The 24,969-nt window shown below is 50.2% G+C and overlaps 1 protein-coding gene across 2 annotated transcripts in view; it reads left to right on the top strand.

The window, feature by feature from the left end:
- ITGA11 (integrin subunit alpha 11) overlaps nucleotides 1-24,969 on the top strand; it is a 150,820-nt gene that overhangs the window by 60,158 nt on the left and 65,693 nt on the right. For both annotated transcript variants that reach the window (XM_090029026.1, XM_090029025.1), the window contains exons 3-9: nucleotides 7,823-7,932; nucleotides 13,678-13,769; nucleotides 17,453-17,567; nucleotides 19,734-19,861; nucleotides 21,322-21,470; nucleotides 22,570-22,714; nucleotides 23,710-23,875. In XM_090029026.1, coding sequence (XP_089885152.1) covers nucleotides 7,823-7,932; nucleotides 13,678-13,769; nucleotides 17,453-17,567; nucleotides 19,734-19,861; nucleotides 21,322-21,470; nucleotides 22,570-22,714; nucleotides 23,710-23,875 — 905 coding nt within the window. The remainder of the gene's footprint in view (nucleotides 1-7,822; nucleotides 7,933-13,677; nucleotides 13,770-17,452; nucleotides 17,568-19,733; nucleotides 19,862-21,321; nucleotides 21,471-22,569; nucleotides 22,715-23,709; nucleotides 23,876-24,969) is intronic.

A 24,969-nucleotide genomic window follows, 5' to 3' on the forward strand; every position in this document is an offset into this window, starting at 1 on the left:
TGCCAGACCAAACAGCACCCACAACTACAGCCCAGCCCAAACCAACGAGCGAAGCGAATAAACAGGTAAGGGAGAGGGGCCAGGGTAACGCTGGGACTAGGGGGTCAGTACACACACCCACGGGAGGCCTCAAATGCCGCTACACAAACGCTCGTAGTATGGGTAACAAGCAGGAGGAGCTCACCCTCCTGCTGGCTGACACCAGCCCGGACATAGTGGGGTTCACAGAAATGTGGTGGGACTCAACGCATGATTGGGCGGTGAATGTCAAGGGCTATAGGCTGTACAGGAGGGACAGGATAGGAAAGAGGGGTGGGGGCGTGGCACTCTACATTAAGGAGGAATACACACCCTCATCAATTAGCAAAGAGTCAGGGGAGGGGCACGCTGAAGTGCTTTGGGTTAGAGTACAAGGCAGTTGAGGGGATAGGGGCTTAATGGTGGGGGTCTACTACAGACCTCCCAACCAGGGGGAAGAGCTTGACCAGGAATTCTTGGGTCAGCTCACGGAGGTAGTGAAGTCTAGGGATGCGGTTGTCATGGGGGACCTGAACTTCCCGGACACCTGCTGGGAAGAGCAGTAAGCCAGGTCTGACCGCTCACATCGGTTCTTGGCCAGAGTGCAGGACCTCCATCTAACCCAGGAGGTGCACAGCCACGGGCGATGACCTGGTGAGGGGGCTGCGGGTGCTCGACCACCTGGGCGACAGCGATCATCGCCTGCTGGGATTCACCATCCAGCGCAAGGTGGCAAAGGCATGCAGTAAGGCAGCGGCCCTAGATTTTAGGAGGGCAGACTTCAGCGAGCTAAGGAGGACAGTTGGAGAAGCGCTGAGGTCCCGGAGGGGAGGGGAGCCAGGTGTCCAAGGAGAGTGGTCGCTCCTTAAGGAGACGATCCTCCAAGCCCAAAGGAAGGTAATCCCAACGAGGATCAAAGGGAGCAGGAGAGCACACAAGCCTCCGTGGCTCACCAAAAGCATCCGGGCATGTCTCCTTGCTAAAAAGGAGGCGCACACCCAATAGAAAGAAGGGGTCATCACCAGGGAGGACTATTCTGCAGTCGCTTCAGGGATGGCGGGGTAGTTAGGAAGGCCAAGGCAGAGATGGAACTGGGACTAGCTTCCCAGATTAAGGACAATAAGAAGTCCTTTTTTAAATACATAGGGGGTAAAAAGAAGGTCCCGGGTAATGTGGGGCCCTTGCAGGACACGTTGGGAAATTTGGTCGTCACACCAGACGGCAAAGCTAACATGTTTAACGATTTCTTTGCCTCCGTCTTCCTAAGTCGGGACCAGGAGAGCCACCTCCCTGCTGGGCCCCCACCCCCGGGCCCCAGGGGAAGCACACCTGGGCCACGGGTTAGCGAGGATTTAGTCAGGGAGCTTCTGGAGGGGCTGGACATATTCAAGTCAGCCGGCCCAGATGATCTCCACCCTAGCGTTCTAAAGGAACTGGCCGAGGTCATTGCAAGTCCCCTGGCACGGCTTCACGAGCACTCGTGGTGCTCTGGTGAGGTACCAGAGGACTGGAAGAGGGCCAACGTGGTCCCCATCTTCAAAAAAGGCAGGAAGGAGGACCCGGGAAAATATAGGCTGGTTAGTCTTACCTTGATCCTAGGCAAGCTGTTCGAGAAAATTATTCTGGCACACATCCAGGAGGGGCCAGCAGGGGACTGCATGCTTAGGGGCAACCAGCACGGGTTCATCAGTGGCAGGTCCTGTCAGACCAACCTGGTGGCCTTTTACGATCAGATCACCAGGTCATTAGATGCAGGGGTAGCAGTGGACATCGTCTTCCTGGACTTCTGGAAGGCTTTTGACACTGTCTCTCACCCGGTTCTTGTTAAGAAAGTGGAGGGCTGCAGTGTAGACACCCACACAGTCAATTGGGTCGCCAACTGGCTGGAGGGCCGCACCCAAAGGGTGGTAGTAGATGGGTCCTTCTCAACGTGGAAGGACGTGGGCAGTGGGGTCCCGCAGGGCTTGGTCTTCGGGCCCGCACTGTTCAACATCTTCATCAGTGACTTGGATGAGGGGGTAGAAAGCACCCTGTTCAAATTTGCTGATGACACTAAGATGTGGGGGGACGTGGGCACACTGGAAGGATGCAACAGGCTACAATCAGACCTCGACAGGTGGGCGGACGAGAGTAGGATGGATTTCAACAGACAAGTGCAAGGTGATGCACCTGGGGAGGAACAACCGGCACCATACCTACAGCACGGAGGCGGAAAAGGATCTTGGGGTCATCACTGATGCCAAGATGCACATGGGCCGGCAGTGTGGGGACGCGGTCAGGAAGGCCGACCGCACCTTGTCCTGCATCCACAGATGCATCTCGAGCAGGTCCAGGGAGGTGATCCTCCCTCCCCCTCCATGCAGCACTGGTCAGGCCGCAGCTGGAGTCCTGCATCCAGCTCTGGGCACCGCACTGCAGGAGGGATGTGGACAGCATGGAGAGGGTCCAGAGGAGGCCACTCTCATGATCAGGGGGCAGCAGGGCAGGCCCTATGAGGAGAGGCGACGGGACCTGAACCTGTTCAGCCTCCAGAAGAGAAGGCCGAGGGGGGATCTCATGGCCTGTTACAAACTGGTCAGGGGGGATCAGCAGGTATTGGGGGAGTCCCTGTTCCCCTGAGCACCGCCAGGAGTGACCAGGAATAGCGGTCACAAGCTGGCAGAGGGCAGGTTCAGGTTAGATATCAGGAGGCGCTACTTCACGGTAATGGCGGCTAGGGGCTGGAACCAGCTTCCAAGAGAAGTGGTGCAGGCTCCTACCCTGGGGGGCTTTAAGAGGAGGCTGGATGAACACCTCGCCGGGGTCGTTTGACCCCCGTACTCTTTCCTGCCATGGCAGGGGGTCGGACTAGATGATCTGCTCAGGTCCCTTCCGACCCTGGAAACTATGTAACTATGAAACTATGTCATGAGCTTTTTCCTGTCAGCAGTTTGAGGTGGAGTTTCCCTCAAACCTCTGCATCTATCTCCTTGAAATTTGGCAGGCTTCGTGCTACCAGCAGAGGCTACTACCCCTGAACATTTCATCCAAATAAGACAACAAACAACAAAGCTATAGATAGTTCATTGATTCCTCATTATATTCTATGGCCGAATCTCCAAAACGGCTCCAAAGCTTCGGAGCCAGTTTCACTGAATTGAAGTTCTGGCATCTGAATCGGCTGAATCTGACCCCAAATCAAATAGTTCCCTATTTGCACAGGCCTACCATTTATGCCAGCTTAAATTTACTGCATAGTAAATTACTGCACAGTAAATGGGAATAAGCTGACTTTCACATGTGTAGACATTAAAGCACATTAACACCATGTGTGGACTGGTTTGGGGACTAAAGTTAATCCCAAGTCAGCCTACACACACAGTGTTACTGTGCGGTAAGGCATCCACACATGCATTACTGTGCAGTAACTATTCGGGTGTAAATTTTATACCTGTATGATGCAGATATCAAATTTACACTCAAGTCAGCCTAAGTCACCATATTTACTGTGCAGTACAGGCGTGCATGTGTAGACTTGTGCCTGTACTGCACAGGAATTTGTTACTGCACAGTAGATGCACACATGTAGATGCACCCTGTCAAAACTAAGTTGTGTTAACCAAAGACTCTGGCAGTCGTTCTCATCTCATCACTGAAATGGCTATTAAAACAAGAGCTTGTCATATGTAGGTGTGGAAACGGAAGACTATTTCAAGCCTATGAGGACAAAAACACCCCCGAGGATTTTTTATAACGTTCTGGTTCTTCTCAGGGCCCAGTCAAATCAACACGAAAACGTCGACCTTTGTTTGTGGGAAATTTCTTGGGGTCTGATGAAAGTTCAAAGTGATCCAAATAATTTCTGTCAGTAGTTATTGTCCTGCCCAGTTTTGCTGGTGTCTGTGATGCATTTGTCTTCGTGCTCTCTTTGTCTTTCATCTCCACAGTCATTCTCTCGACCTCTCTTTCCCCCTCCCCTCGCCTCCTCTCTGCATCCTTTCCAGTTATGGCTGTAGCTACTAGAGGTTTGGTGGTACTCGGAGAGTCCAGGTGCTGGTAGGTGTTATCCAGACTTTGCTGAACTTCAGAAGTTTGGTTTGGGTTAGTCTGTGTTACTGAGGCTAGTTCTGGCTGATTGTTTTTTCCCAGCTTCTCTCCCCCTTATTAGGGAAATTGCAAAACCAGAAATGCTTCAGTTGAAACCCTCAAATGCTAATTAAACTTTTGGGGTGTTCAATTTGCTGAGCAATCCTGGTTCACTGTAAAGAAACCATGTTTCATGTCTCCTTAGAACGAATGTTGTTAGGGGGGAAAAAAAAGACAATCATTCCTGATGTAACGCAAAGCAGCTGTGCTGAGGCTAGTTGTTTTTCCAGCTGTCGTGTAGCACTGCGCAGAACAAAAGCGTTTCTATTCAGTCGTGGCTCTGGATTTGGAGGTAGCCATGTGCTTACTTCAGTGTGTAAAACCACGGCTTCGTTTCCTAAACCAAATCTCTCCACATTTCTTGAGCCAGTACTTGAGACTGCGTATTTGTTTTGGGATCATGAGCGGGAGTTGAAACACATCAGTTCTCGCTGGCCCGGTGCGTTTCTCGGCCTACGTGGAAGAAATGGCCTGTCTTCACACCTCTCGGAGTAGTCCTTCCATTAGCCGTGTTTGTACCACGCTTATCAAGCCCACAAGAAACCGTGATGCTGTGCGGGGTTTGGAACATACCCCAAAAGTGGCCAGGAAGACTGCAGGATATTTATTCTTCATCTGAGCAATTGCTTTGCTTTCTCATTCCTGGGGTGATGGATGCCAAATGTCTCCCACTTCAGCCGAGATTTACTATCCCATGGCAGAGCCTCGTACCATCGCTGAGCAGTCAATGCAGGCTTTTTAGACTCTTTGTATCTAGTGGTCTGAAATATGCCCTTGGAAAGAACCCACCCCAGGAGATACTAAGATAAATGAATAAGAAGAACAGCAGCCATGGCTCGTTGAGGACCAAGGGTATTGTTACACTCGTAACGCTGTGTAAGACCGAGGGGGATTGAATAGCAGCCTTCACCTCCCTGCCGGGGGGCTGCAAAGAGGCTGGAGCTGGGCTGGTCTCAGTGGGGGCAGATGACAGGACAAGGAGCAATGGGCTCAGGCTGCAGCAAGGAAAGTTGAGGTTGGATATTAGGAAAAACTTTCTCATCAGGAGGGTAGTAAAACACTGGAACAGGTCACCCAGAGAGGCCGTGCAGTCTCCATCCTTGGAGGTGTTTAAGACCTGGGTGGACAAAGCCTTGCCTGGGATGATGTAGTTGGGCCTGGTCCTGCTTGGAGCAGGGGGCCGGATTAGATGTGAGCTCTTGAGGTCCCTTCCAACCTTCATTTGCTATGAATCTATGAACAGGGAGATTGTCTCAGCATTGGCAGGTCGTAGCTCTGGAGACCTTTATCTCATGACCCTTTGGCACTGCTGACCACAAGGACATGGGGGCCAGGTCTAGCCCTTGTAGCCATGAGCATATTTAAAACTTCCCTGGGGATCTTCTTGGCTATGAGTGCTCTGAGACCTTTTTAAAATGATGTGCATTAAGTAGGACTGGTGAGGCGTTTTCCAGCCAAATGTTTTTCCATCAGAAAATGCCGTTTCCTTAAAACCAAAACTTCCCACAGGAAATGTCGACTTTGACAGAATTTCGCTTTTAAAAAAAAAAGTGTTTTCATAAGCTCAAGCTATTCTGTTTTGACATTTGGGGATCTGAATATTTTTGAATCTTTGGTTTCAAATGACTTTGTGTCAAAATGTCTTTGAGATCATAAAAATGGTCACAGGCCAAAGGAAGTGTTTCAATTCATTTGCAACATTTTTTCCCAGGAAAAACATTATTTCATGGGAATTTTTTATTTTATTTTGTTGTGTTTCTTTTTTTTGCATTATTATTTTTAATATTATTATTATAACATTTTGTTTATTTTATTCATATTATTTATTTATATTATTATTTTATTAATTTGTGTTATTATTTATTTATTTTATTTTTATTTTATTTATTTTGCTTTTTAACTTATTTCATTTATTTGCACTGTTCTTTGCTAGGATGGGTACTCTCCAAGCAGGCTGCTAGGTGGGAACATGCCAGAGGTCATGGGTCTTCCTGCTGTATGGGCAGATGCCTTCTGGCAGGATTGCATGTGTCTGTCTCGCGGATGTTTCCCTTGGACTTCAGGGAGGCAGGTGTTGGATTTTCAGTGAAGGCCCCACTGCAAGCCAGGTGGTTTAGCACTGGTCACAGGCAATGGCACTGGAGCGGTAGGGGCAGCTATGGGATATGGCTTAACCCATCTTTGGGTGAGAAAGCTGCTCTTGATCCATTTGGGGCAAAGCAGGCACCTCAGGAGACCTCCCCCTGAGTCCACCCCAGCACATGGTGTGTTCACCAACAGCCAGTGCTCACCACAACTTGCTTCATATGTGGACACCAGTGAGTATACAATTGCTGTGAGTTTTATTAGCCAGGGCTCCCGCATGTAACAGGACCCTGGGAGGGGCAATAATGAGAGCCAGGTCTCTACTTAACTGGAGTAGCTGAAAGCAATGCTTCATATTCAAAATTGGAGAGAACATGTGGGCCTTGCATTGCATATAGCAGCAAAAGAAATCTCCGTGGTCTAGATGTGTGTGGCTAGCGGCTCTCCTGTGCTGCTGCTGTCCCATGCTGGTGAAACTTCTTGTCCAAGCCAGCCTACCCCATTCAGAGAGGATCACCCTGAGAGGAGAACAATCTTCCAGTGCAGCGCTCTTGTCCCACATCTCGCTCTGCGCTGTTGCAGCAAGGAGTGGGGGTGCGCCTGATGAGAAAAGGGTGGTGTCTGGTCCACCCAGTGGCCTGTAGCTCCTTGGCAATGATTTCATTTAAGTCCCAGATCTGTCTTGGGTTTACTCCTGCATCTTCTCCTGAGTCACGGGAAAGCTCTTGATTGTGAAAAGTTAGCCCTGTATCATTGTTTCCTGTAGCTGGGAAGAGGTTAAGTAAAATAGATGTTTTGCTTCTTGCTTTTGACTAGGTGCAGAGGATGCTCGGCTTTCTGCAGAAGTGTTAGCTGAGGAAACTTCCTTGGACACGTCACAACCATGTGGGAAGTGCTTTCGAGTGATTTCCCCCTCCCACACACACCCCCACCAGGTGTTTCCAACTTATTTAGGTCCTTGAAGAACAAACTGTGGTAGGATCTCAGGAACTGCACAAGAATTCCCATCTGACCATGAAGAGCAGAGACTTGTGAAGACACCTATTGTAGCAAGAAGAAAAGGATGGGAGAAAGGAGCCAAGATTGGTCCATTTACAGCTCTCTTGTTCTCTCTCTCTCCCTGTTTGTGAAGCTGAGGCTGTTTGCAAAAGCTGCCGACAAGACTCAGCACCCACTTCCCACTGAAAATCCCGTAACCTTTTGGCATGTTGAAATTGCAGCCTCATTGTATATATACATGCTGGCTTCATTTCAGAGGGAAAGGATGTATTGCTGCATGCTCCGGGGGTCGTTGGGGAATGTCGGATGTGTCCGCCAAGGCATTCTTCTGCATAGCAATTGTGATTGAAGTGTTTTCAGCCCAGCTTTAGTCATGCAAGGCTTAGGGGGAGCTCCTACGAAGAGAAATGCTGCGTGTGGTTCTTTTCCGACTAAATGCATTTGTTAGCACTGTATTTTATTTTTTCTGGCACTTGCAGGAAGGAGAATTCAGTCCATTCCTGAGAGTGCCTTTGATGCGGCAGTTCTCGTGCTTGTGATGAAATGTGCTTTGCAAGGAGCCTCCCACATATTGACAGACCCTTCTTTTGTCCAGGCTGGTGGTGGGAGCTCCCTACGAAACCAACGGGCAGCAGAAGACTGGAGACGTCTACAAGTGCCCGGTGAACGGCGACACCAAAAGCAACTGCACCAAGCTGAACCTAGGTACGAGCCCTCCTGCTAGCTCTGCAAGGCCCGCGGGTTGGGAGTAGAGCCCTATACAGATCACGGGGCTGTGTTAAAAGCACAAGATTTAGAAAATATGGATGCATAGGGGGTTCTTTTGTATTATTTTGTGGCTTTGTAGGCTTTCCCCATGCACTCAGGTCCCACCTTTGAGATTGTCTCTGCAGCCACGAGACAGAGAGACTATCTTTTGTTCCAGAGTGGAAGCTGAGGTTCTGCTCTAGTCACGTAGACACACAGCATCATGGGATAGCAAGGGACCTCCAGGGCCATCTGCTCCAAGCCCTAGCACCAATGCAGGATGCTGCTCCTAAATCAAACCTGTCCAAACCTCCTCTTGAAAGCCTCCGGGGAGGGTGAGTCCACCACCTCCCTGGGCAGTCTACGGGTGCTTCTACACACTATCAGCTTTTTCCAGCTGAAGATATTCTCTAGATTTATTTCACTCTCCCAATGTACCACGATGATTGATGTTACTATTTTGCATGTAGCGCATTTAACACTCATAATGGGTTAATGTGCTATTACTAGTAAAAGGCATTAGAGGACATCTCAGAACAATTTTACACTCTTGACAGTGCACAGTGTGTGCAAGCGCCCTATGGCACCGCCTGCCTACTCTGACACCACTTCTGGGGACGGCTGTGAGAAACGCCCCAAAGATCATGAGATAACGTTACTCTGGGGCTGATTCTCTGCTGTGACCTAAATCCAAACTGAAGGCAGCTGAAAGAGCTGGGGCCAGTTCGTTTTTAACCTTAAATTTAGCTTCTTGTTCCACAAAATGCAAACCAGAGGGGAGATGGGGTGAATGGCCTAAGCTTGCCCCCATTGCAGGGCTGTTGCAGGGGTGGGGGTTGACACTGTCTTCCTCCAACCTAAACATTGCAGAAGAGGAAAGTGCCCGGGAAATAAGTGAAACCACCTGGTGTGTTTTCCTCGCTGAAGCTGAGGTGTGGGGCAAAAATCAGATTCGAGATTCAGTAACACGAGCCATTACCTGTAACGCAGGCAGGGGCATTTGTGCTCAAAACAGAGGGGCTGCACACACGGAGGGGAGCCAGTAAGTGCCAAGAGAGCCTCACTGCTCCAGTTAAGTTTCTGCCCCCCGTCCTGTACCCCACGGTGCCCTTTTCTAGACTTGGGATCCTTGAGCAGGGCAGCCAGGACTAGGGCTGCAGGAGCAGGGAGGTACAGCACAGCGCAGCCCTCCTGCCCCCCCGGGAGCATGGGGCAAAGCTGCTAAGGCCTCTCTCCATGACCCGGAGACAGAGCAGAAGCACAGGCAGGCCCTGGCGCCCTGGGCGCTGTCCCTGGGTCTTGGGAGCATCCCTGTTCCAGGGGCAAAACAGCAGGTTTTGGTGGAACTGCAATGTGACAAATATAAATCTGATTACATGAAACCCCTGTTAACCAGTGGAACTCGCTGCTGCAGGAAAGTGCTGAGGGCAAAGGTCTGGATTAGGAATGTACCTCCAGCTGTTCACACCAGAGCCTAAAAGGCTGAGTTTGGGGAGCAGGCATGCGGGAATCTGGCCCCTCTTACTTCAGGACATGACTCTGGCTGAGGTGCCCATTCAGTCACCTTGCCCCCACGCTGGCCCTGGGGGAGATGGACTGGCTGGAGCCCAGACTTGAGCCAGTCTGATGTCCTGTGTTTGCATGTCTTAGTGCAGCATCTCCCAGACGCGCCTGCTCCACCGCAGGCTCTCCTGCGGCAGGGGGTTTTGCCCACAGTATTTAAAGACCCTGCTAGTCCCTGTCTCCAGGCAGCTTCAGCCTCATGGCATCTGCTTTCCCATCCCCAAGGGGAAAGGCTGTACAGACTACTTCAACTTCAGCAGAAATGGAGGCATTTGGTTTTTGTGTCTTGCAACCTCCAGCCCCGTTGGGCACCCGAAACAGCTCCGAGGTGAGAGTTCCCCATACCCCGCCAGGGAGGCGCAGGACCCCCGCGATAGGATGCTTGCACTTTTCCCCCATAGAGAAAGGGGAAACGCTGCACAATCAGCTGCACTGATCCAGGGAATGGGCAGCTGGAACGGTCCAAGACCGAAAGCACCGTCAGCCTTTTCCCACCGCACTAGGATTTGATAGTGGTCTTAGCAACACGAACAAAAAGCCCAGGGGTTTCACCATGTCACTGCAAGGGCAAGTGGCCCAGCATGACAGCTAGGAGGAGTGGGATCAATGAAAACCCCCCTCAAGCTTCCTTGTCTCCCAAACCTTATCAATTAGCAGAAGTTGAGACCAGAAGAGCATTAGCTAAGCATTGAGCTAGCAACAGTTTTGCTTAGGTACAGTAAAAAACGCATGGACCTCAGCCAGCATTTCCCAGCTCTAATGATCTTATAGAGCAACATTTGCCCTGATGGATGCATGCAAAATACAGTCCCTGGATACCCGGGGTCATGTGGGGTTAGACACAACTTGGCCAGCTCTTCTCCCTGCTTCCCAAGCAACTCAGAGGACTCATTCCCAAAGCCCTTCCCTCTCCTGCTCGCCAAGACTGACAAGAGACTGAGTGACTCACGCAGCCTGACCTCAGCCATCCTGATGTCACACCGGGATCTTGGGAGCTCGGAGGAAACATTTCAACTGCTGGTTACCCGGTGCGGCGACATCTCTGCTACGATACGCTAAGCACACAGCAAGCGGGAGACTTTCCCGGCAGCATGGAAAGGCGTTGAGGTGAAGGCTGTGATTTTTGATAATGGAGCAGTTACGGGATTTGCCACCCCAGTTCTGAGCTTAGGAATGCAAACAGTCCTGACTTTCTTTCCAGAGCTGAGCAGAAAACTTCAACTTCTCAGAAACTCCCAAACCCCGCAAATCTATCTTCAGCAACCAAAGTGGTTTGGGGTTGAAACATATCAGAAATTAAACAAAAAAAGTGTGTGGGGGGGAAGGGTGACCAAAAATATGCCATGTGGCAGGGGTGTTATTGTCCAAGAAAAATCACAGTTGTTTTCAAAGTAATAGGAACATGCCTGTGAACATTTTTAATTTGGCTCAAATCCCACTTTTCCCTTAAAAACAAATTATGCCTGGAAGTTTCCAGCAGGTTGGACCTCTGTCTGAGGACAATAATGTTTTGTGATGATATCTTGAAGGTCCAGGCATGTCGACTGAGCCTCTTTTAGCCAACTAATAGATATGCAGTAGAAGCGATGAAGTGCTGATCTGTGCCATTTGGTAAGCCGAGGCCCATTGGAACAACCTGTGCACTAACGCAGCCACGTGCGGAGTTGTTCACCCCAGACAAGGAGTACAGGCCTGACCCGCGGAGTGGCAGGTGCAGCCCGGAGGTGAATATCTCCAGGCCTGGAGAAAAAGGTGCACAGCGAGAGACCTCGTGCGCTTGATCCACCGAAACGAAGCTTCGGAGACGACGGGGGAAATGGCTTCCTGGGCACAAGGGCAAAAATGGTTTTTCAATCCGGCCAACGAAGTCAGAAACTGCTGATGGGGAGCTGCAGGCTGGGTGAATTCAGTCGGGCAAAGAGGCACCACTGGTACCAGCTATCCAGAGGGGTGTGGGGGGGTCTCCGCTGCTGGGCGTCCTCCGATCGAGGCCGGATGCTGTCCCGGAGGACTTGCATCTCACGGACCCAGGTTTCCGGGCCTCCCACAGAGGCAGCTGGTGCTGTTTGGGGGCACAGCAAGTCTAAGGAGAAGGTCTCGGGTCCCTTTGGGGCTTAACCCCTACAAATCTATGAGCCTTTTGTCATCAGGATGATGCTTGGGTCCACTTTCAAGTGCTTCAGCCCTGCAGGATGAGTTTAAATCAGGATCAGAGAAAAGAGGTGGGAGCTGCTGACCTCTCCTTCCTCACTGGGTGGTGGAAGGGGGACGTGTGAGAGGCGCTGCTGTTAAGAGAGGACACCTGAGGTCTGCTGAGCTGCCCAGAGGACCCCTCCATGCAGGTGGCCACATAGGGAGATCCGGGATTGATTTCCAGGGGCAGAAAATTTCTCCCCTCCCTCACCTCTCCCCTTCCCCTTCCCCTCTTCCAGGACTGATCCTTCCCCCGGTGCTCAACCCCATTCCCTGGTTCTCCATGGGGTCTGAAGTGCCTGAGTGTTTCCGGCAGGGCTGCACTTGTCACGGGGTGTCCCGTGAGCCAGCATGGCACCGTAACTTCATAAATGAACGGGCTGTGAGCAGTTAGAGCAGGAGAGGACTAGGAGCTGCTATGGCTAGGACTATTCTGCAGTCAGCACCTGAAGGCATACCCATGCCGGCTCTCATCCAGCTGGGCAGGGAGCAATATGAGTGAGGACACAAAAGCATGGACCAGGCCCCCAGGTGTGTGCCCGTGGTTGTGGGCAGGCTAATACATGGTGCTCTGGCTTCACCCGCTCTTTGTGCCCAAGCCAGCTAGCTCAGAGCCAACACATGCTGCTGTCTGAGTATAATCCAGGCTGATCCCCAGCTTGGAAATAAGGTGTTAGGGGCTGTCATCAAGCACCACAGTGGAGCAGCCCCAGGGCTGCTCTAAACTGGATCTCACTACCATCCCAGTGGTACCTGCTTCAGGGAGGCACAAAAAATGGCTTTAGCCCCCCTTCCCCACCGCACTGCCTGTATTAGGAGGAGGGGGGAACAGTCTCCAAGATCCAAACTATTGTGTTTCTACATAGCGACTGGTTGCGAACAGATGCAATTTCAATTCAAATGGAAAATAACGTCCGAATTAGAGATGTGCCTGGCCCCAGAACGGTACATCTGAATTCAGAGCAAGTAGAAGCTTTCACAAAATCCAGGTGTTTAAGGATAAGGGTTATTTTACAGGCTTCCTATCTGATCAGTGATGGTCAGTTCTGCTCTGGACTCTCAGGTTGGGTTTGGGGACAGCGGCTTGTGCTCCTCTCTCTTTAAAATGCTGCAGGCGTTGAGGAAGGCTGTTAGGAGGTGCAAGATGGAAAGGCTCTTACCTGCAAGTGCTCAGTTTCTTCCTTGACGCCTGCCTTGGGGCATCACGTTTTGCAGCGGTGACAAACTGATGGGATGATCTGAATCTACTCCAAATCCCTTGTCGAGCTGTCTTGGCTCAAACGCACGTTCTAGCGAAGGGCTGATTCTGTAACTGGGAGACGTTAAACCATTGTCATGTGTGACATGAAAATTGCCAAAATGCCACACAGTTTTTTGAGTTAGTTTTTGTGCTCCCTCCTTAACCAGAGACTGGGCGGGGGGATGAAGGGATTAAAGCTCATTTATCCCCCCCCCATTAGCATTAAGCATTGACATCATTGTTAAAGATTGTAAAAGATTGTTAATTATTAGCATTAACATAATTAAAAGATTGCACTGTGTGCCATCCCCGGCTTTCAAGGAATGGGATACGTGTGCAAGTGCACATCAGCAGCAATATGTCCTGCCCATGCTGACAGTAGCAAAGGAGCTGCCGGGCTGGTCCTGAGCTTTCCCTGTAGATCTGCTTGGTTCATTCCCTAGCAGGCAGTTGTTTCCTCCTTGCCAGCTCTGGCCACCCAGGGCTCATGTTGGATGAGATTGTATTTGTCGGGCAGATGAAGCCTTGCAGCCCTTCAGCTGTGTTTGCATTGCACCCCTGGGGTCAATCTCAGTGGAAACACAGCAGTTCCTTCTTTGCACTGGGCTGCTGACGAGCCCTCATGGCTTGCAGAGCAGACCCTTGCAAGGGCAAAGTGCTGGGTGAGGCTGTGGGCTGGGTCCCTCACTCTGACATTTCTTCCCAAGGAAGAGTCACGCTTTCCAACGTGTCGGAGCGCAAGGACAACATGCGCCTTGGCTTGAGCCTGACCACAAACCCCAAGGACAACAGCTTTCTGGTAAGGAACAAGATATCTCACCTAGAAACTCGGGGGTGGGGGGTCTTATATTGAATCTCTCCCCAAGATCTCAGCAATGACAGCCCTCAGGCTATTGCCCTGTCTGTTTAATTCATAAAAGAAACCATGTGCGTGGTTTGTTTAGCTCTGAGGGTGGGTGTGAGTCTCCATAGGTGCATGGTCTCTGTCATCAAACTCTTTCCAAGGTGGCAGAGTCTCCAGACCATGTTTTTGAAGCCCATTAATCTTTCAGATGCACATTCTGCTGGCACCATGAGCCAGGCTTTCAGCCACAGGCCCCTGCATGACAGGTTTCATCTGGGCAAGACGTGGCACTCTGAACAAGGGATCACCTTTCAGTGGGGTGGTCCTGCCTCAGGTGGGGGCATCGCCATGCACGGTAGGGCTGCATGAAGCGGAAACGTGCCATTTTGACAAGTGTTGCAACATTTCAACAGAAGAGTGTTTCATTTCAACTTCTGTTTCAAGTCGAAACAGCTGTTTCATTTCGTTCCATTGAAACATTTTCCCATTTCGACCCTGTTTCGACATTTCGCCCATAGGATATAATGGGGAAGGTCAAAACAGTCTATAACTTTGTCATTTCTGACAGATTTGGATGAAACTTGCGGAAATGGTAGCCCCTTCTGAGGGAATAAAGAGTGCTAAGTTTCAAGAAGATAGGTGCAGGGGGTTCAGAGAAAATGCACCCCAAAATCTTGAGAGCAAAACTCATGTCACACGTACGTATTAAGCCACAGTGAGGTCAAAACTGCAGGTTTACTAGCCCCTGATGAGGCCACAAAGCCTGCTAAGTTTCAAGAAGATAGGTGTAGGGAGTTTGGGAAACCTGGACCCCAAAAACTTGAAAGCAAAATTCATGTCACGTGTACATGTTAAGCCTCAGCAGGGTCAATACTGCAGGGATGGTAGCCCCTACTGAGGCCACAAAGCCTGCCAAGTTTCAGGAAGATAGGTGCAGGGGATTCAGAGAAACTGCACCCCAAATTCTTGAAAGCAAAGCTCATGTCACATGTGTGTGTTACACCACAGGGGGGTAAAAACTGCAGAGTGGGGGCCCCTGGTGAGGCCACAAAGCCTGCCAAGTTTCAAGGAGATAAGTGCAGGGGTTTGGGGAGACTGCAGCTAAAGCTCTCCTTGAAACATGGCAGGCTCTGTGGCCTCAGCAGGGGCTACCACCCCTGCAGTTTTAACCCCCCTGTAGCTTAACACGTACACATGACACAAGTTTGGCTCTCAAGATTTTGGGGTGCGGGTTCTCCTAACCACCTGCACCAATCTTCTTGAAACTTGGTACACTTTATTCCCTCAGAAGGGGCTACTATTTCAACAAGTTTTAGCCAAATCTGGCCAGAAATGACAAAAGTTATCGGTTGTTTGCTCCTTCCCCATTATAGCGTATGGGCAAAACGTCAAAACACCATCGAAACGGCGAAACGTTTCAACGTGCCTCATTTCGTTTTGAGGCTGTTTTGACCTTATCTGTTTCATTTTGATTTTGCTGTTTTGGCCTTGAAGCTGGTCGAAACAGCATCAAAACAAAACTGGTGGCGAATTTCGCACAGCACTATTAGACAATCTCTGGAGGTCCCATCCAAACCGACCTCTCCACGATTCAATGAAGTGGCCGGAAACCCACCTGACACATGTGTGAGACTGTGTGTGCAAACTGGGAAGCATGCAACAGCACATGCTGGCACTCCCGTGTTGTTCTGAGATGTGCAAAGTGTTTTCTCGGATGATATCTTGTTGCTGTTGCTTTTGATACACAGACTGCTGAAGTCTGTACGTTCTGGGAGGCCGGCACTAACAAGCCACTTTCCGCAGCCTGAGGGCAATGCAAGAAATGCAACTGAAATATGGGTGCCTGTACACGTCACGGGGTTTAATCCTCATTAAATTAAATAACGTGTTCAGTAGCAAAGCTCAGGAAGGTTGCTTCTTGTTGGGCTGCACAGTAATTGGTCTGTCCAGCTTAGTGAAGCTTGCCCCTGACAGCTAGAGACGCCATGCATTATTCATGCTCCTCTACAAGAAACAGGTCTTCCAACTCCTATATTTATACCTGCATACTTCCCCGCACCTTGTGCCCACTCTTATGTCTCTGTCAAGTCATTCATTTTCATTTGTTCTGTTTCCCAAGTCCAAGCACCTGCACCTTCATTAGTGAGGCTGAACTTTTACATTGGTAGCTGCTGTTTTCATCCTCCCTGCAATGTCCTTTTGCTCGTTAGTGCATTTATATACATTCTTTCTTACTGGGTCATCCAACAGTCCGGAGGCCTCTTTCTCCCATACTGCTTTTCGGCACCGTAGCTTACTCTGCCTTAGCATGACTATGGCCAAGCACAACCTGAACTCCTACAGGCACTTTTCTGAGTGCAGCTAGTGAACAAACAGCTTGCAGATGGGTGAAAATTCAGCCCCCCTTTCTCTTTCACAGAAAAGTGGTGGGGTGCAACTGCCTGAGCAGCTCACCTATCCCAGCATGCATTGTGCCAGCAGGATGATGGGTTGGGGGTAGTGAGTCCTAAGCAGTTGCATGTCCCTAGTGCTAAATGCTGTCACGGGTTCGTGAGAAACGGAGCATGGAGATCGGGTCCCCGCATTCCTGCCGTTCTGATACCGCCGCTACTGGCTCTTGGCAGGCTGCTATCTTGGCCCTGTCTGCTGTGCCTGCCAATGCATACAAATCTAGATCTTTATGCAACAGGATGAGAATTTTTCTAAGCCCCGGCTGAAGCCTGGAAGGAAGCTGCTCTGCAGCATAAAATATTGGGGCAGGATACTAGGGTATTCCAGCTCTGACCCCTTGCCAGGGGCAAGGAAGTTGCAGCTGCCTGAGTGGACCCCACAACCGATCCACCCTCCCGGGATTTTGCATTTGGGAAAAAGACTGGGGATCACCTCCTTACTCAGTAGGGCTGAGATGATGGTCCAGGAAATATGCTTAGAGGCATGAATTCTTGTGGGCGATATCTTTTATTGAGCCACGTGCATCTTTGGAATGGACACACGCAAGCTTTTGGGTGTTACCATACCCTTCCTCAGGCCTGAGGAAGGGTACAGTGACACCTAAAAGTGAACCAAGGAGTTGGTCAACCCACAAGCATCTAGGAAACAGGAAAATCCTGGTTTCTTCCTCACTGAGGTCATCCCCCCCTCATTTTTACTTTCTGCACCATCTTCCAGGCCTGGACCAGCCCCAGCAAGTGCCTCTGCTTACCCACCTAATCCTCAGCAGATGCAATCTCACCACGGCATGATTTGGGGAGTGCTTTTCTGCATAGACTGAGATAGTATAGGAAAAACTTTCTCATGAGGAGGACAGCAGAGCACTGCAATGGGTCACCCAGAGAGGTGGGGAAGTCTCCATCCTTGGAGGTTTTTAAGCCCCATCTAGACAAAGCCTTGGCTGGGATGATGTAGTTGGGGCGGTCCTGCTTTGCCACAGGGTTGGACTAGCTGTGACCTCCTGAGGTCCCTTCCAGCCCTCCTTGTCTACAATCCATCAGAGGTGCTTGGCCAGAATAGCTCCTGAGTCAAGCATATAGGCACTGCACTCATTCCTCCTCGGTCTTTCTAGCCTGCAAGGCAATGGTCTCCAAAGGGACAGATTTAAATCCCTCTCTGATGCTTTGTTTTTCCTGATTTCTTTGTAGGCGTGCAGCCCTCTCTGGTCCCACGAGTGTGGAAGCTCTTACTACACCACAGGAATGTGCTCCAGGGTGAACTCCAACTTCAGATTCTCCAAGACCGTCGCTCCCGCTCTCCAGAGTACGAGACGCGATCTGTTATGTAGCCTCTAAGTCAAACCCTGCTTTTGAAGTTAAATAGATTTTTTGTTCCTTAATCGCTTCACGTACCAGTGAGAAAACAAAGCCATGTCAGTATTTTTAGGAGGCGGTGAGATAGCAAAGGAAATTATTCCAGAAAAGTGGTTCAAAGGGGGATAGACGCACAGACATCTGGTACACATTTTCCTTCTGAGTGACACGTTGGGAAGACAAAATACTTCATTCTTCCAAAAAAACAGAAATAAAAGTATCCAGCATAGGAGGAAGGCAAAATAAGGAAGGAATGCAGGCATTGGCCACTCAAAACAAAGTGAATTCCTAAACCTGAAAAATTTTGGCCAGCGTTTTCAGACCTAGGTTCCTAAAATTAGATCTCTGATCCCGTATTTAGGCATCGAATCAGTACTCTGATTGTCTTATGTGCTTTGAATCCATCGTGATTATTGTAAGAAATCTGTGCCTTTAGCACCTGCAAAGGATCAAGCCACTTAATTCAGTGTCTAGATCTATAGATGATGGGCCTTATTCTATAGAAACCTCCATTTTGGGGTGACAGGGAGGAAAACGTGCAGAGCCCATTAGCAATTTGTCTATTTTGACTTTCCCTCACAATATAACTCTGTAGACAGTGGGGTGGAGGTCTCCCATTGCTGTCCTGATGCCATTGCAAATTTTTGTCCATCCAAGATTGCTGCAGCCACCTTCTTGAGAGCTGTAAATTCACCAATACCTTGGCAGAAAGGTTACCCAGCATCATTTTACGGTACAGCATGAAACGAAAGAAAGGGTATCCTCCCATCCAAAGTGTCTAATGAGAAACTGCTCAAGCTCACTGCCCATGATTTCTGAGTTTGTTGGGTCCTTTGGCTAGGATCACATAACCAATAAATGTGACATGGTCCATGGTAGGACCCCCCCCTACTTCTGCCCCTCCAACCAGTAATCCAAACCACGCTGCAGAATAAGAGGGCACAAAAGAAAGCTATACCGCACTAACCTGTCCCGTTTCATCTTTGAAACAAGCCTTTTTCTAAATCCTTCAAATATAGATAGATCAATAGATAGATCTATATCTACATACACACACATCTATCTCCAACTATATCTATGCTTTTACCTATATCTATCTACTGATCTATCGATCTAGCTGTCTATCTATATATATGTGTGTATGTATATATGTATATATGTGTGTATATATATATATATAAAGTATATGTGTGTGTGTGTGTGTGTGTGTGTGTGTGTATGTATAGTCCCCCCAACCATATATATATAAGAATATATATATGGCTGGAGAAGTGTGTGTGTGTATAATATATATATAGTAGTCTCAGCCTTTATTGAGGCTTCAGTGGGAGTCTGTTCTAAGGAAATACCAACCCTGTATTGTTAACTTCTTTATGGTAAGGGTGGCCAGAATCTGGAAGGGGCTTCAAGGGAGGGGGTGCTGTCCCCTACCCCGGGGGTCTTCAAGAAGAGACTGGACAAGCACCTGGCTGGGATCATCTGACCCCAGTGGTCTTTCCTGTCCAGGGCAGGGGGCCGATTCTATGGTCTACTGAGGTCCTTTCTGACCCAAACATCTCTGAATCTATGAACTGAGCTCTGTCGATAGGCTGAGTGAAGCATTCAATGCAGAGGAACACAAGGTCTCTGCCCCCAGGAGCTTCCAAGGCTCAGATGCTGCCGTGCTTGCCGGGTGAGCACCACCTCCCTCTGCCAGGGACTTCAGGGAGGCATTTGGGCACACTGAAATTAAGCATCTGCTTAAGTATTTCACTGAACTGAGCATCTGCGAATTGCTTCACTCAAATCAAGAGCAAAGTGTTGAGTAATGATACCAAAAATCTGGCCCCAGTGGCTCAGTTGCTTTGAAGTTGTATATGCAAACAGATTTGAAGCAGAAAGCTGAGGCTGCTGAGTTTCATTCTCCAGAAGTTCCTCAGCCTTTTGTCCTGGTCAAGCTGATAATGAATGGGGGTGCAAGTCCTCTATCATGCTGAAGTGAATCCAACCTGAAGGTTTTTAACTGAAATAAGACTTTTCAAACAAGCAGTAAGAGTAAGTCTCTGACTGCCAGGAACATAGCCATAAATTTCAACTTAACAATGGTTGCCAAGGTCTTTCTGGATATTTTTCACAGGGTGCCAAACGTACATGGACATAATCATCGTTCTGGATGGATCAAACAGCATATATCCTTGGGTTGAAGTCCAGCATTTCCTGATAAACATCTTGAAAAAATTCTACATTGGCCCTGGACAGATACAAGTAAGCACCCCTGTGATGAGCCGGTGCATGTGCATGTATCTTGTTCCTCATGATACACATTTCCCTGGCCTATTTAGGAGGAGCAGGGGCCCTTCTTTTGCCAGAGTACTGTAGTTTGGCAAAGTGCTTTATCAAAACAAACCTTCAGTGTATAGAAGTTAAAGCCAAACCTATGGAAATAATGTTCCCATTAATGCTCTTAAATGAGCAATGGAGAAAGGAGCAACCCACACACTGACAGCAGGCGAGGGCGGAGGATGGAGAGTTCAGTCATGCGGCGTTTAAGAAGTCCTGCTCTCTGGAGATGTGTTTTTTGCAGCAGAGAAGAGCAATTCCTCATTTTCTTATCAGCTCCCTTGGGCCTTGCAAAAGCCCCAGTGCATGGTTTGTGCCCAAGTGCATGACTGAGACGGCAGGAAAAGCAGGGGAGAAGGGGGCAGAAGGGGTTTCTATCCGGGACCAGGGAAACTGCTGAACCCTGCAGGTGCATGGCCCGCACATCTCAGCTCTCAGCCAAACCCGGTCCTGCCCTCGTCCTTTGCTATGAGCTGCCACTGCCGAGGGCTGTGCGTGGGTAGCGTATCATCAATGCTGGGTTCGTATTGTCACTGGCCACTGGGGGAAAAGGCAGGCAGAGGTGGCGAGGACTTGGCCATATTTCATTGCAACTGCGTGCAGCAAAGGACTCTCATGAATGCACGTATATGCAGAGCCTTCCCTGCACATTGCATGCAAGGGGTGTCTAGAGGATCCCCTCTGAAGGGACAGATTTTGGTATCCAACTCCCAGCCGCTGTTTCGCCAGGTCTTCCAGCTCAGAGCAGACCTAGCTTGTGACCCGATCCATCATTGCACATTTTTAGTAGATCGTTACCTTCCACGCAAGCATTGGCAAAAATACTATTGCAAGCCCTCCTTTGCGTTCCCTTGTCCCTGCTGTCTCTGCACCGCGAGGCCGCCTCCTTTTCCTGCCGCTCTTCGCTGTCCCCTGCCCTCCAAACCCCCTTGGCACGGGGGTTTTCCCTGCACGGAGTTGAGAGAGCTTTGCAGCATGTTCTTCTGGGCCCGGGGCTACAAGAAGCCTCAGCTTTGCCACCACCAGAAGCTGTTTAATTCCACTCCTTTAAACATATGCAAATTGCCAAGTGCCCTCATGCATTTTAATGTGTGCAGGTCACTAACGGAAGCTATCCTGTCATCTTCGCAGTAGGAACATGCCTGCTAGGGATTTTACTTGGAGCCCAGCGCAGTGCAGGTAGAGAAAAACCTGCTTCCCTTGCAGATGTCCTTGTTCCTTCTCATCCTTCCTCCAACCCCCCCATTGCTAGTAAATCATGCAGCAGCCAGCAAATGCACTTGGGCTGACACTTCACCTGCTTGGTCAAACTGCTCTTTTTTTTCTCAGGCGACTGCTATGCTGTGACCTGTGCAGGTCCTATGTAAAGCTCCTTTCGTTCCTAGGTGGGCGTTGTCCAGTACGGAGAAGACGTTGTCCACGAGTTTCACCTAAATGACTACAGATCCGTCAAAGACGTGGTGGAAGCCGCTAGCCACATCGAGCAGCGAGGAGGCACCGAGACCAGGACGGCCTACGGCATCGAGTTTGCTCGGTAAAGCAGAGAGATGCATTTAAACTGTCTGCGAGGGTCAAGTCTGGCCTTTTGTTCTTTCTTTCTAGACATGCGGTTACAGAAACGACAGCCCCTTGCACCAGGGGATCCTTCTAGACAAGGCCTTAATGATGGCTCCTCACCTTTTGGGCATATTCCCCAGCTGCAGGGATGCTCAGGGCGAGGGGATCCCACCTTGACACACACATGCCATCCTGCAGCTGCCTGAGGCTGCTGCGGGTGGTCCCCGGGGGCTTCCCCTCTAGCCAGGGGTTTCCAGCTGTGCACTGTCCAGGTTTCCTGCCCCCAGGCCATCTCTATCATACCTCCATGCTGGGCCTGTGGTCAGGAGGCACCGAGCAGGGAAATGCCCAGCTGTCTGATGGAGCCGGCTTTCCACACCCCTGCTGTGGGTGGCGGGGAGCCAGGATCAGGCCGGTTTGTCCCCCACATCTTCCCCTTTGCAATATGGGCCAAGCAGGGGACACGGCTCGCCCAGCCCAGCCCCGTCCACTCTGCTGCAGACCGGCCTCCAGACCAACCTGCAGATCACGGTTCATCTTGCTTCGTGGCCTAATTAGCCACGTGCAATTAAGACAACTTCAGCCTCATCAGCCTTCATGCACTGGTTATGCACGACCTAATTGGCAGGCCCATTTTAACGAAGGGCTGGGTCCGTGCTTGCTGCGCCGGTGCAGCAATTGCCAGTCCTCCAGGCCGGGACGGCCACCGGGTCTGCTTGGGGAGAAGAGCCCTGGTTTGGGGCGGAAAGCTCTCCCAGGAGCCTGCATCCCAGCACGTTGCCCTTGTAACACAGGAAGCAGCAGCCCATTAAAACAGCCGTCTGTGGTCGGTGACTCAGGCACTTGGATCCAGGTCCGTCCGGGTGGGATGAGCGCTGTGGCCTGACTCAGACAAGAGGAGCTCAGACACGACGGGGAGCGTTTCACGGAGGGGTCTGAGCTCAGGACTGCATGTGACACGTGCCCCGATGGGGGTCCGTATACAGGGGGCCCTGATCAGAGGGGGTCTCAGCACGGCGCTCCCCTTCGGGCAAGCTAGGCATGTTTTGAACGTCCCCGCGTTTCTGCCGTTTCAGCTCGGAAGCCTTTCAGAAAGGCGGGCGGAAAGGAGCCAAGAAAGTGATGATCGTGATAACCGACGGCGAGTCCCACGACAGCCCGGACCTGGAGAAGGTGATCGAGGACAGCGAGAGGGACAACGTCACCAGATACGCTGTGGCTGTAAGTCCCTGCCCCGTCTCCCATCTAGTCCAGCCCCTGGATCAGGCCTGTGCAAACCCTCCCAGACAAGTCCATCACCTTAGTGAAACTACTGTCAACCCTGACGCAACACAAGTCATCACACCCAAACCTGTCACCGGTAAAGGAGGGGGACCGCGGCAGCCAACGTCCCGCTGCTCTAAAAGGCTCTTAATATGCACTCAAGAGATCCCAGGGAGCGGGCCGCTGCTACAGAGGAAAGCAACCCCCCACCCCAGCCCATACCAGTGTGACCGGGGGTCCCTGAATACGGCACCGGACTGATCCTGAGCAGAGGGACAAGGCCCTCCAGCTAGAAACCACCAGCTTTAAGCCCCAGAAGGAGCATTGGCACAGCCCAACGTTGTCCTAACTCAGAGCAAAAGTCACCTGCAAAAGAGCTGACAGGTCTTTTAGTTTCTTATCAGCAGTAACAAAGCTGATATTGTAATTTGTAAGGTCTGGAGGTTTCTGGGACACCTTTGCACTGGATCCTGAACTATTACGGAGGGGTTTTTGTCGAGTGCTTCCCAAAGCTGGGGTGCATCCTCACCCTTGCTTTACCGACAGAAAACCTGAGCTCAGAGAGGGAATTAGGTTGCCCAAAGCCTGGCAGCAAGTCAATGGCAGAGGCAGGAAGACAACTGAGGCCCTTTGACTCCCACTAGATTCACACAAGACCTCTCTCGGTTAAGGGTAGGTAGGAGTCAAGACACCTTTGCTGTCTTGCCCTCTCTCTGCCTCTGCTTCCCCGGGGGCAAACGGGTTATAATACAGGGTCATCAATGAGCTCACCGAAGCTAAGGTGCCATCAGGTGGTGTAAAGAAAACCTCTGGCATGGATGTGGATGATTGCGGTGCTCAGGTCCTGGACCCAGCCTGCAACAGGGCGGGGCAAGGCGGGCAGGGACGGTTTGGTTTGCAGCGTTTTGTAAAACATGCGCGGGAGGACTCGGAGACTTGTGTTTGCAACGCAGGTGCTGGGCTATTACAACAGAAGAGGAATCAATCCGGAAACGTTTTTGAACGAAATAAAATTTATAGCAAGTGACCCGGATGACAAGCATTTCTTTAACGTCACCGATGAAGCCGCGCTCAAGGATATCGTGGACGCCCTGGGGGAAAGGATATTTAGTTTGGAAGGTGAGTGATCTGCGTTACCTGCTCAAATCGGCACTTCTTCCTTCAGCTCGCCTTACAGGTCAGACGGCAGGGCGGTGATTCGCACCCGCTCAGTGTTAGCACGGGTAGGTGTGCAAACACCTGCAAGAGAAATCCAGAGGTTTCGGATGGGAATCCAGTGCCCAAACCGCTCTGACTGGTCGTGGGCTTTCTGAGTTCCCTCCACAGTCAAAAAACGAGCAAAAGCTAAAAGTCGGCATTTTCCGAGGGGTGTCTTAAGTCTAGCGAGGGGGGGGCTTGAGTCTACAAAGGCTACGACCCGCTGCCAGAAGGGGCATAAAAATCAGCTTCAGCTTCCAAACAGAACTGCCCTTTATTTGGAGCGGGCTATTACAGCCCTCCATTTAATCCAATTTTCCAACATGACTGGAGTCTGCTGGGCATTTTCCCAACATGAAAAACATCCTTTGTTCTGGAATCCTTTAAATCATAACTTAACGAGCTACATTTTTTTTAATTACGTGGGATAGGAGACCCCTGCTGCTGAACACTTTGCACGTGTCCAACGCAGAGGGACCAGCAACAACCCCCACGTGAGGGTCACCTAACATTTCCCATGAGAAAAGTCCTTGAACGGAGGAACGCTAATGCTTCCCTGGTGTGTCGAAGGCCTTTGAAATTTGATCTAGGCGTAGCCTTCGAGTCAGTTTAGTGCTTCCTTTTTTTTATTAACCCCATGGAAATCCATTCTCATGTGGCACGATCTAAGCAGCCCAAAATCACCATAATCCTGCCTGCATAAAGGAGACACTCGAATGCCAGACGTTACAGAAAGGTTGGGCTCCTTGCTCTCTTGGTTTCTTTGTCAACCCGAGCATTTTGTTTTTTCAGGTCAACCCGAAATTAAACCATTTCTGTTTTCCCACCTGAGGGAAAAGCCAAAAATAATTTCATTTCAGGTCAAGCCAAATAGTTCCTTTTCCGCCATATTTTTTTACCTTTTATTTGAACGGGACGAAGCTAATTTCAAAACAAAATATTGCTGGGTGGAAAGAAAATGGCGAAATATTTCATTCAAATCCGGCAGAAGGGAAGGAACATTTTGACTCTTTAAA

Source organism: Crocodylus siamensis, chromosome 15 (genome assembly GCF_052110815.1).
Source record: "Crocodylus siamensis isolate JL-2025a chromosome 15, ASM5211081v1, whole genome shotgun sequence".
Classification (NCBI taxonomy): domain Eukaryota; kingdom Metazoa; phylum Chordata; order Crocodylia; family Crocodylidae; genus Crocodylus; species Crocodylus siamensis.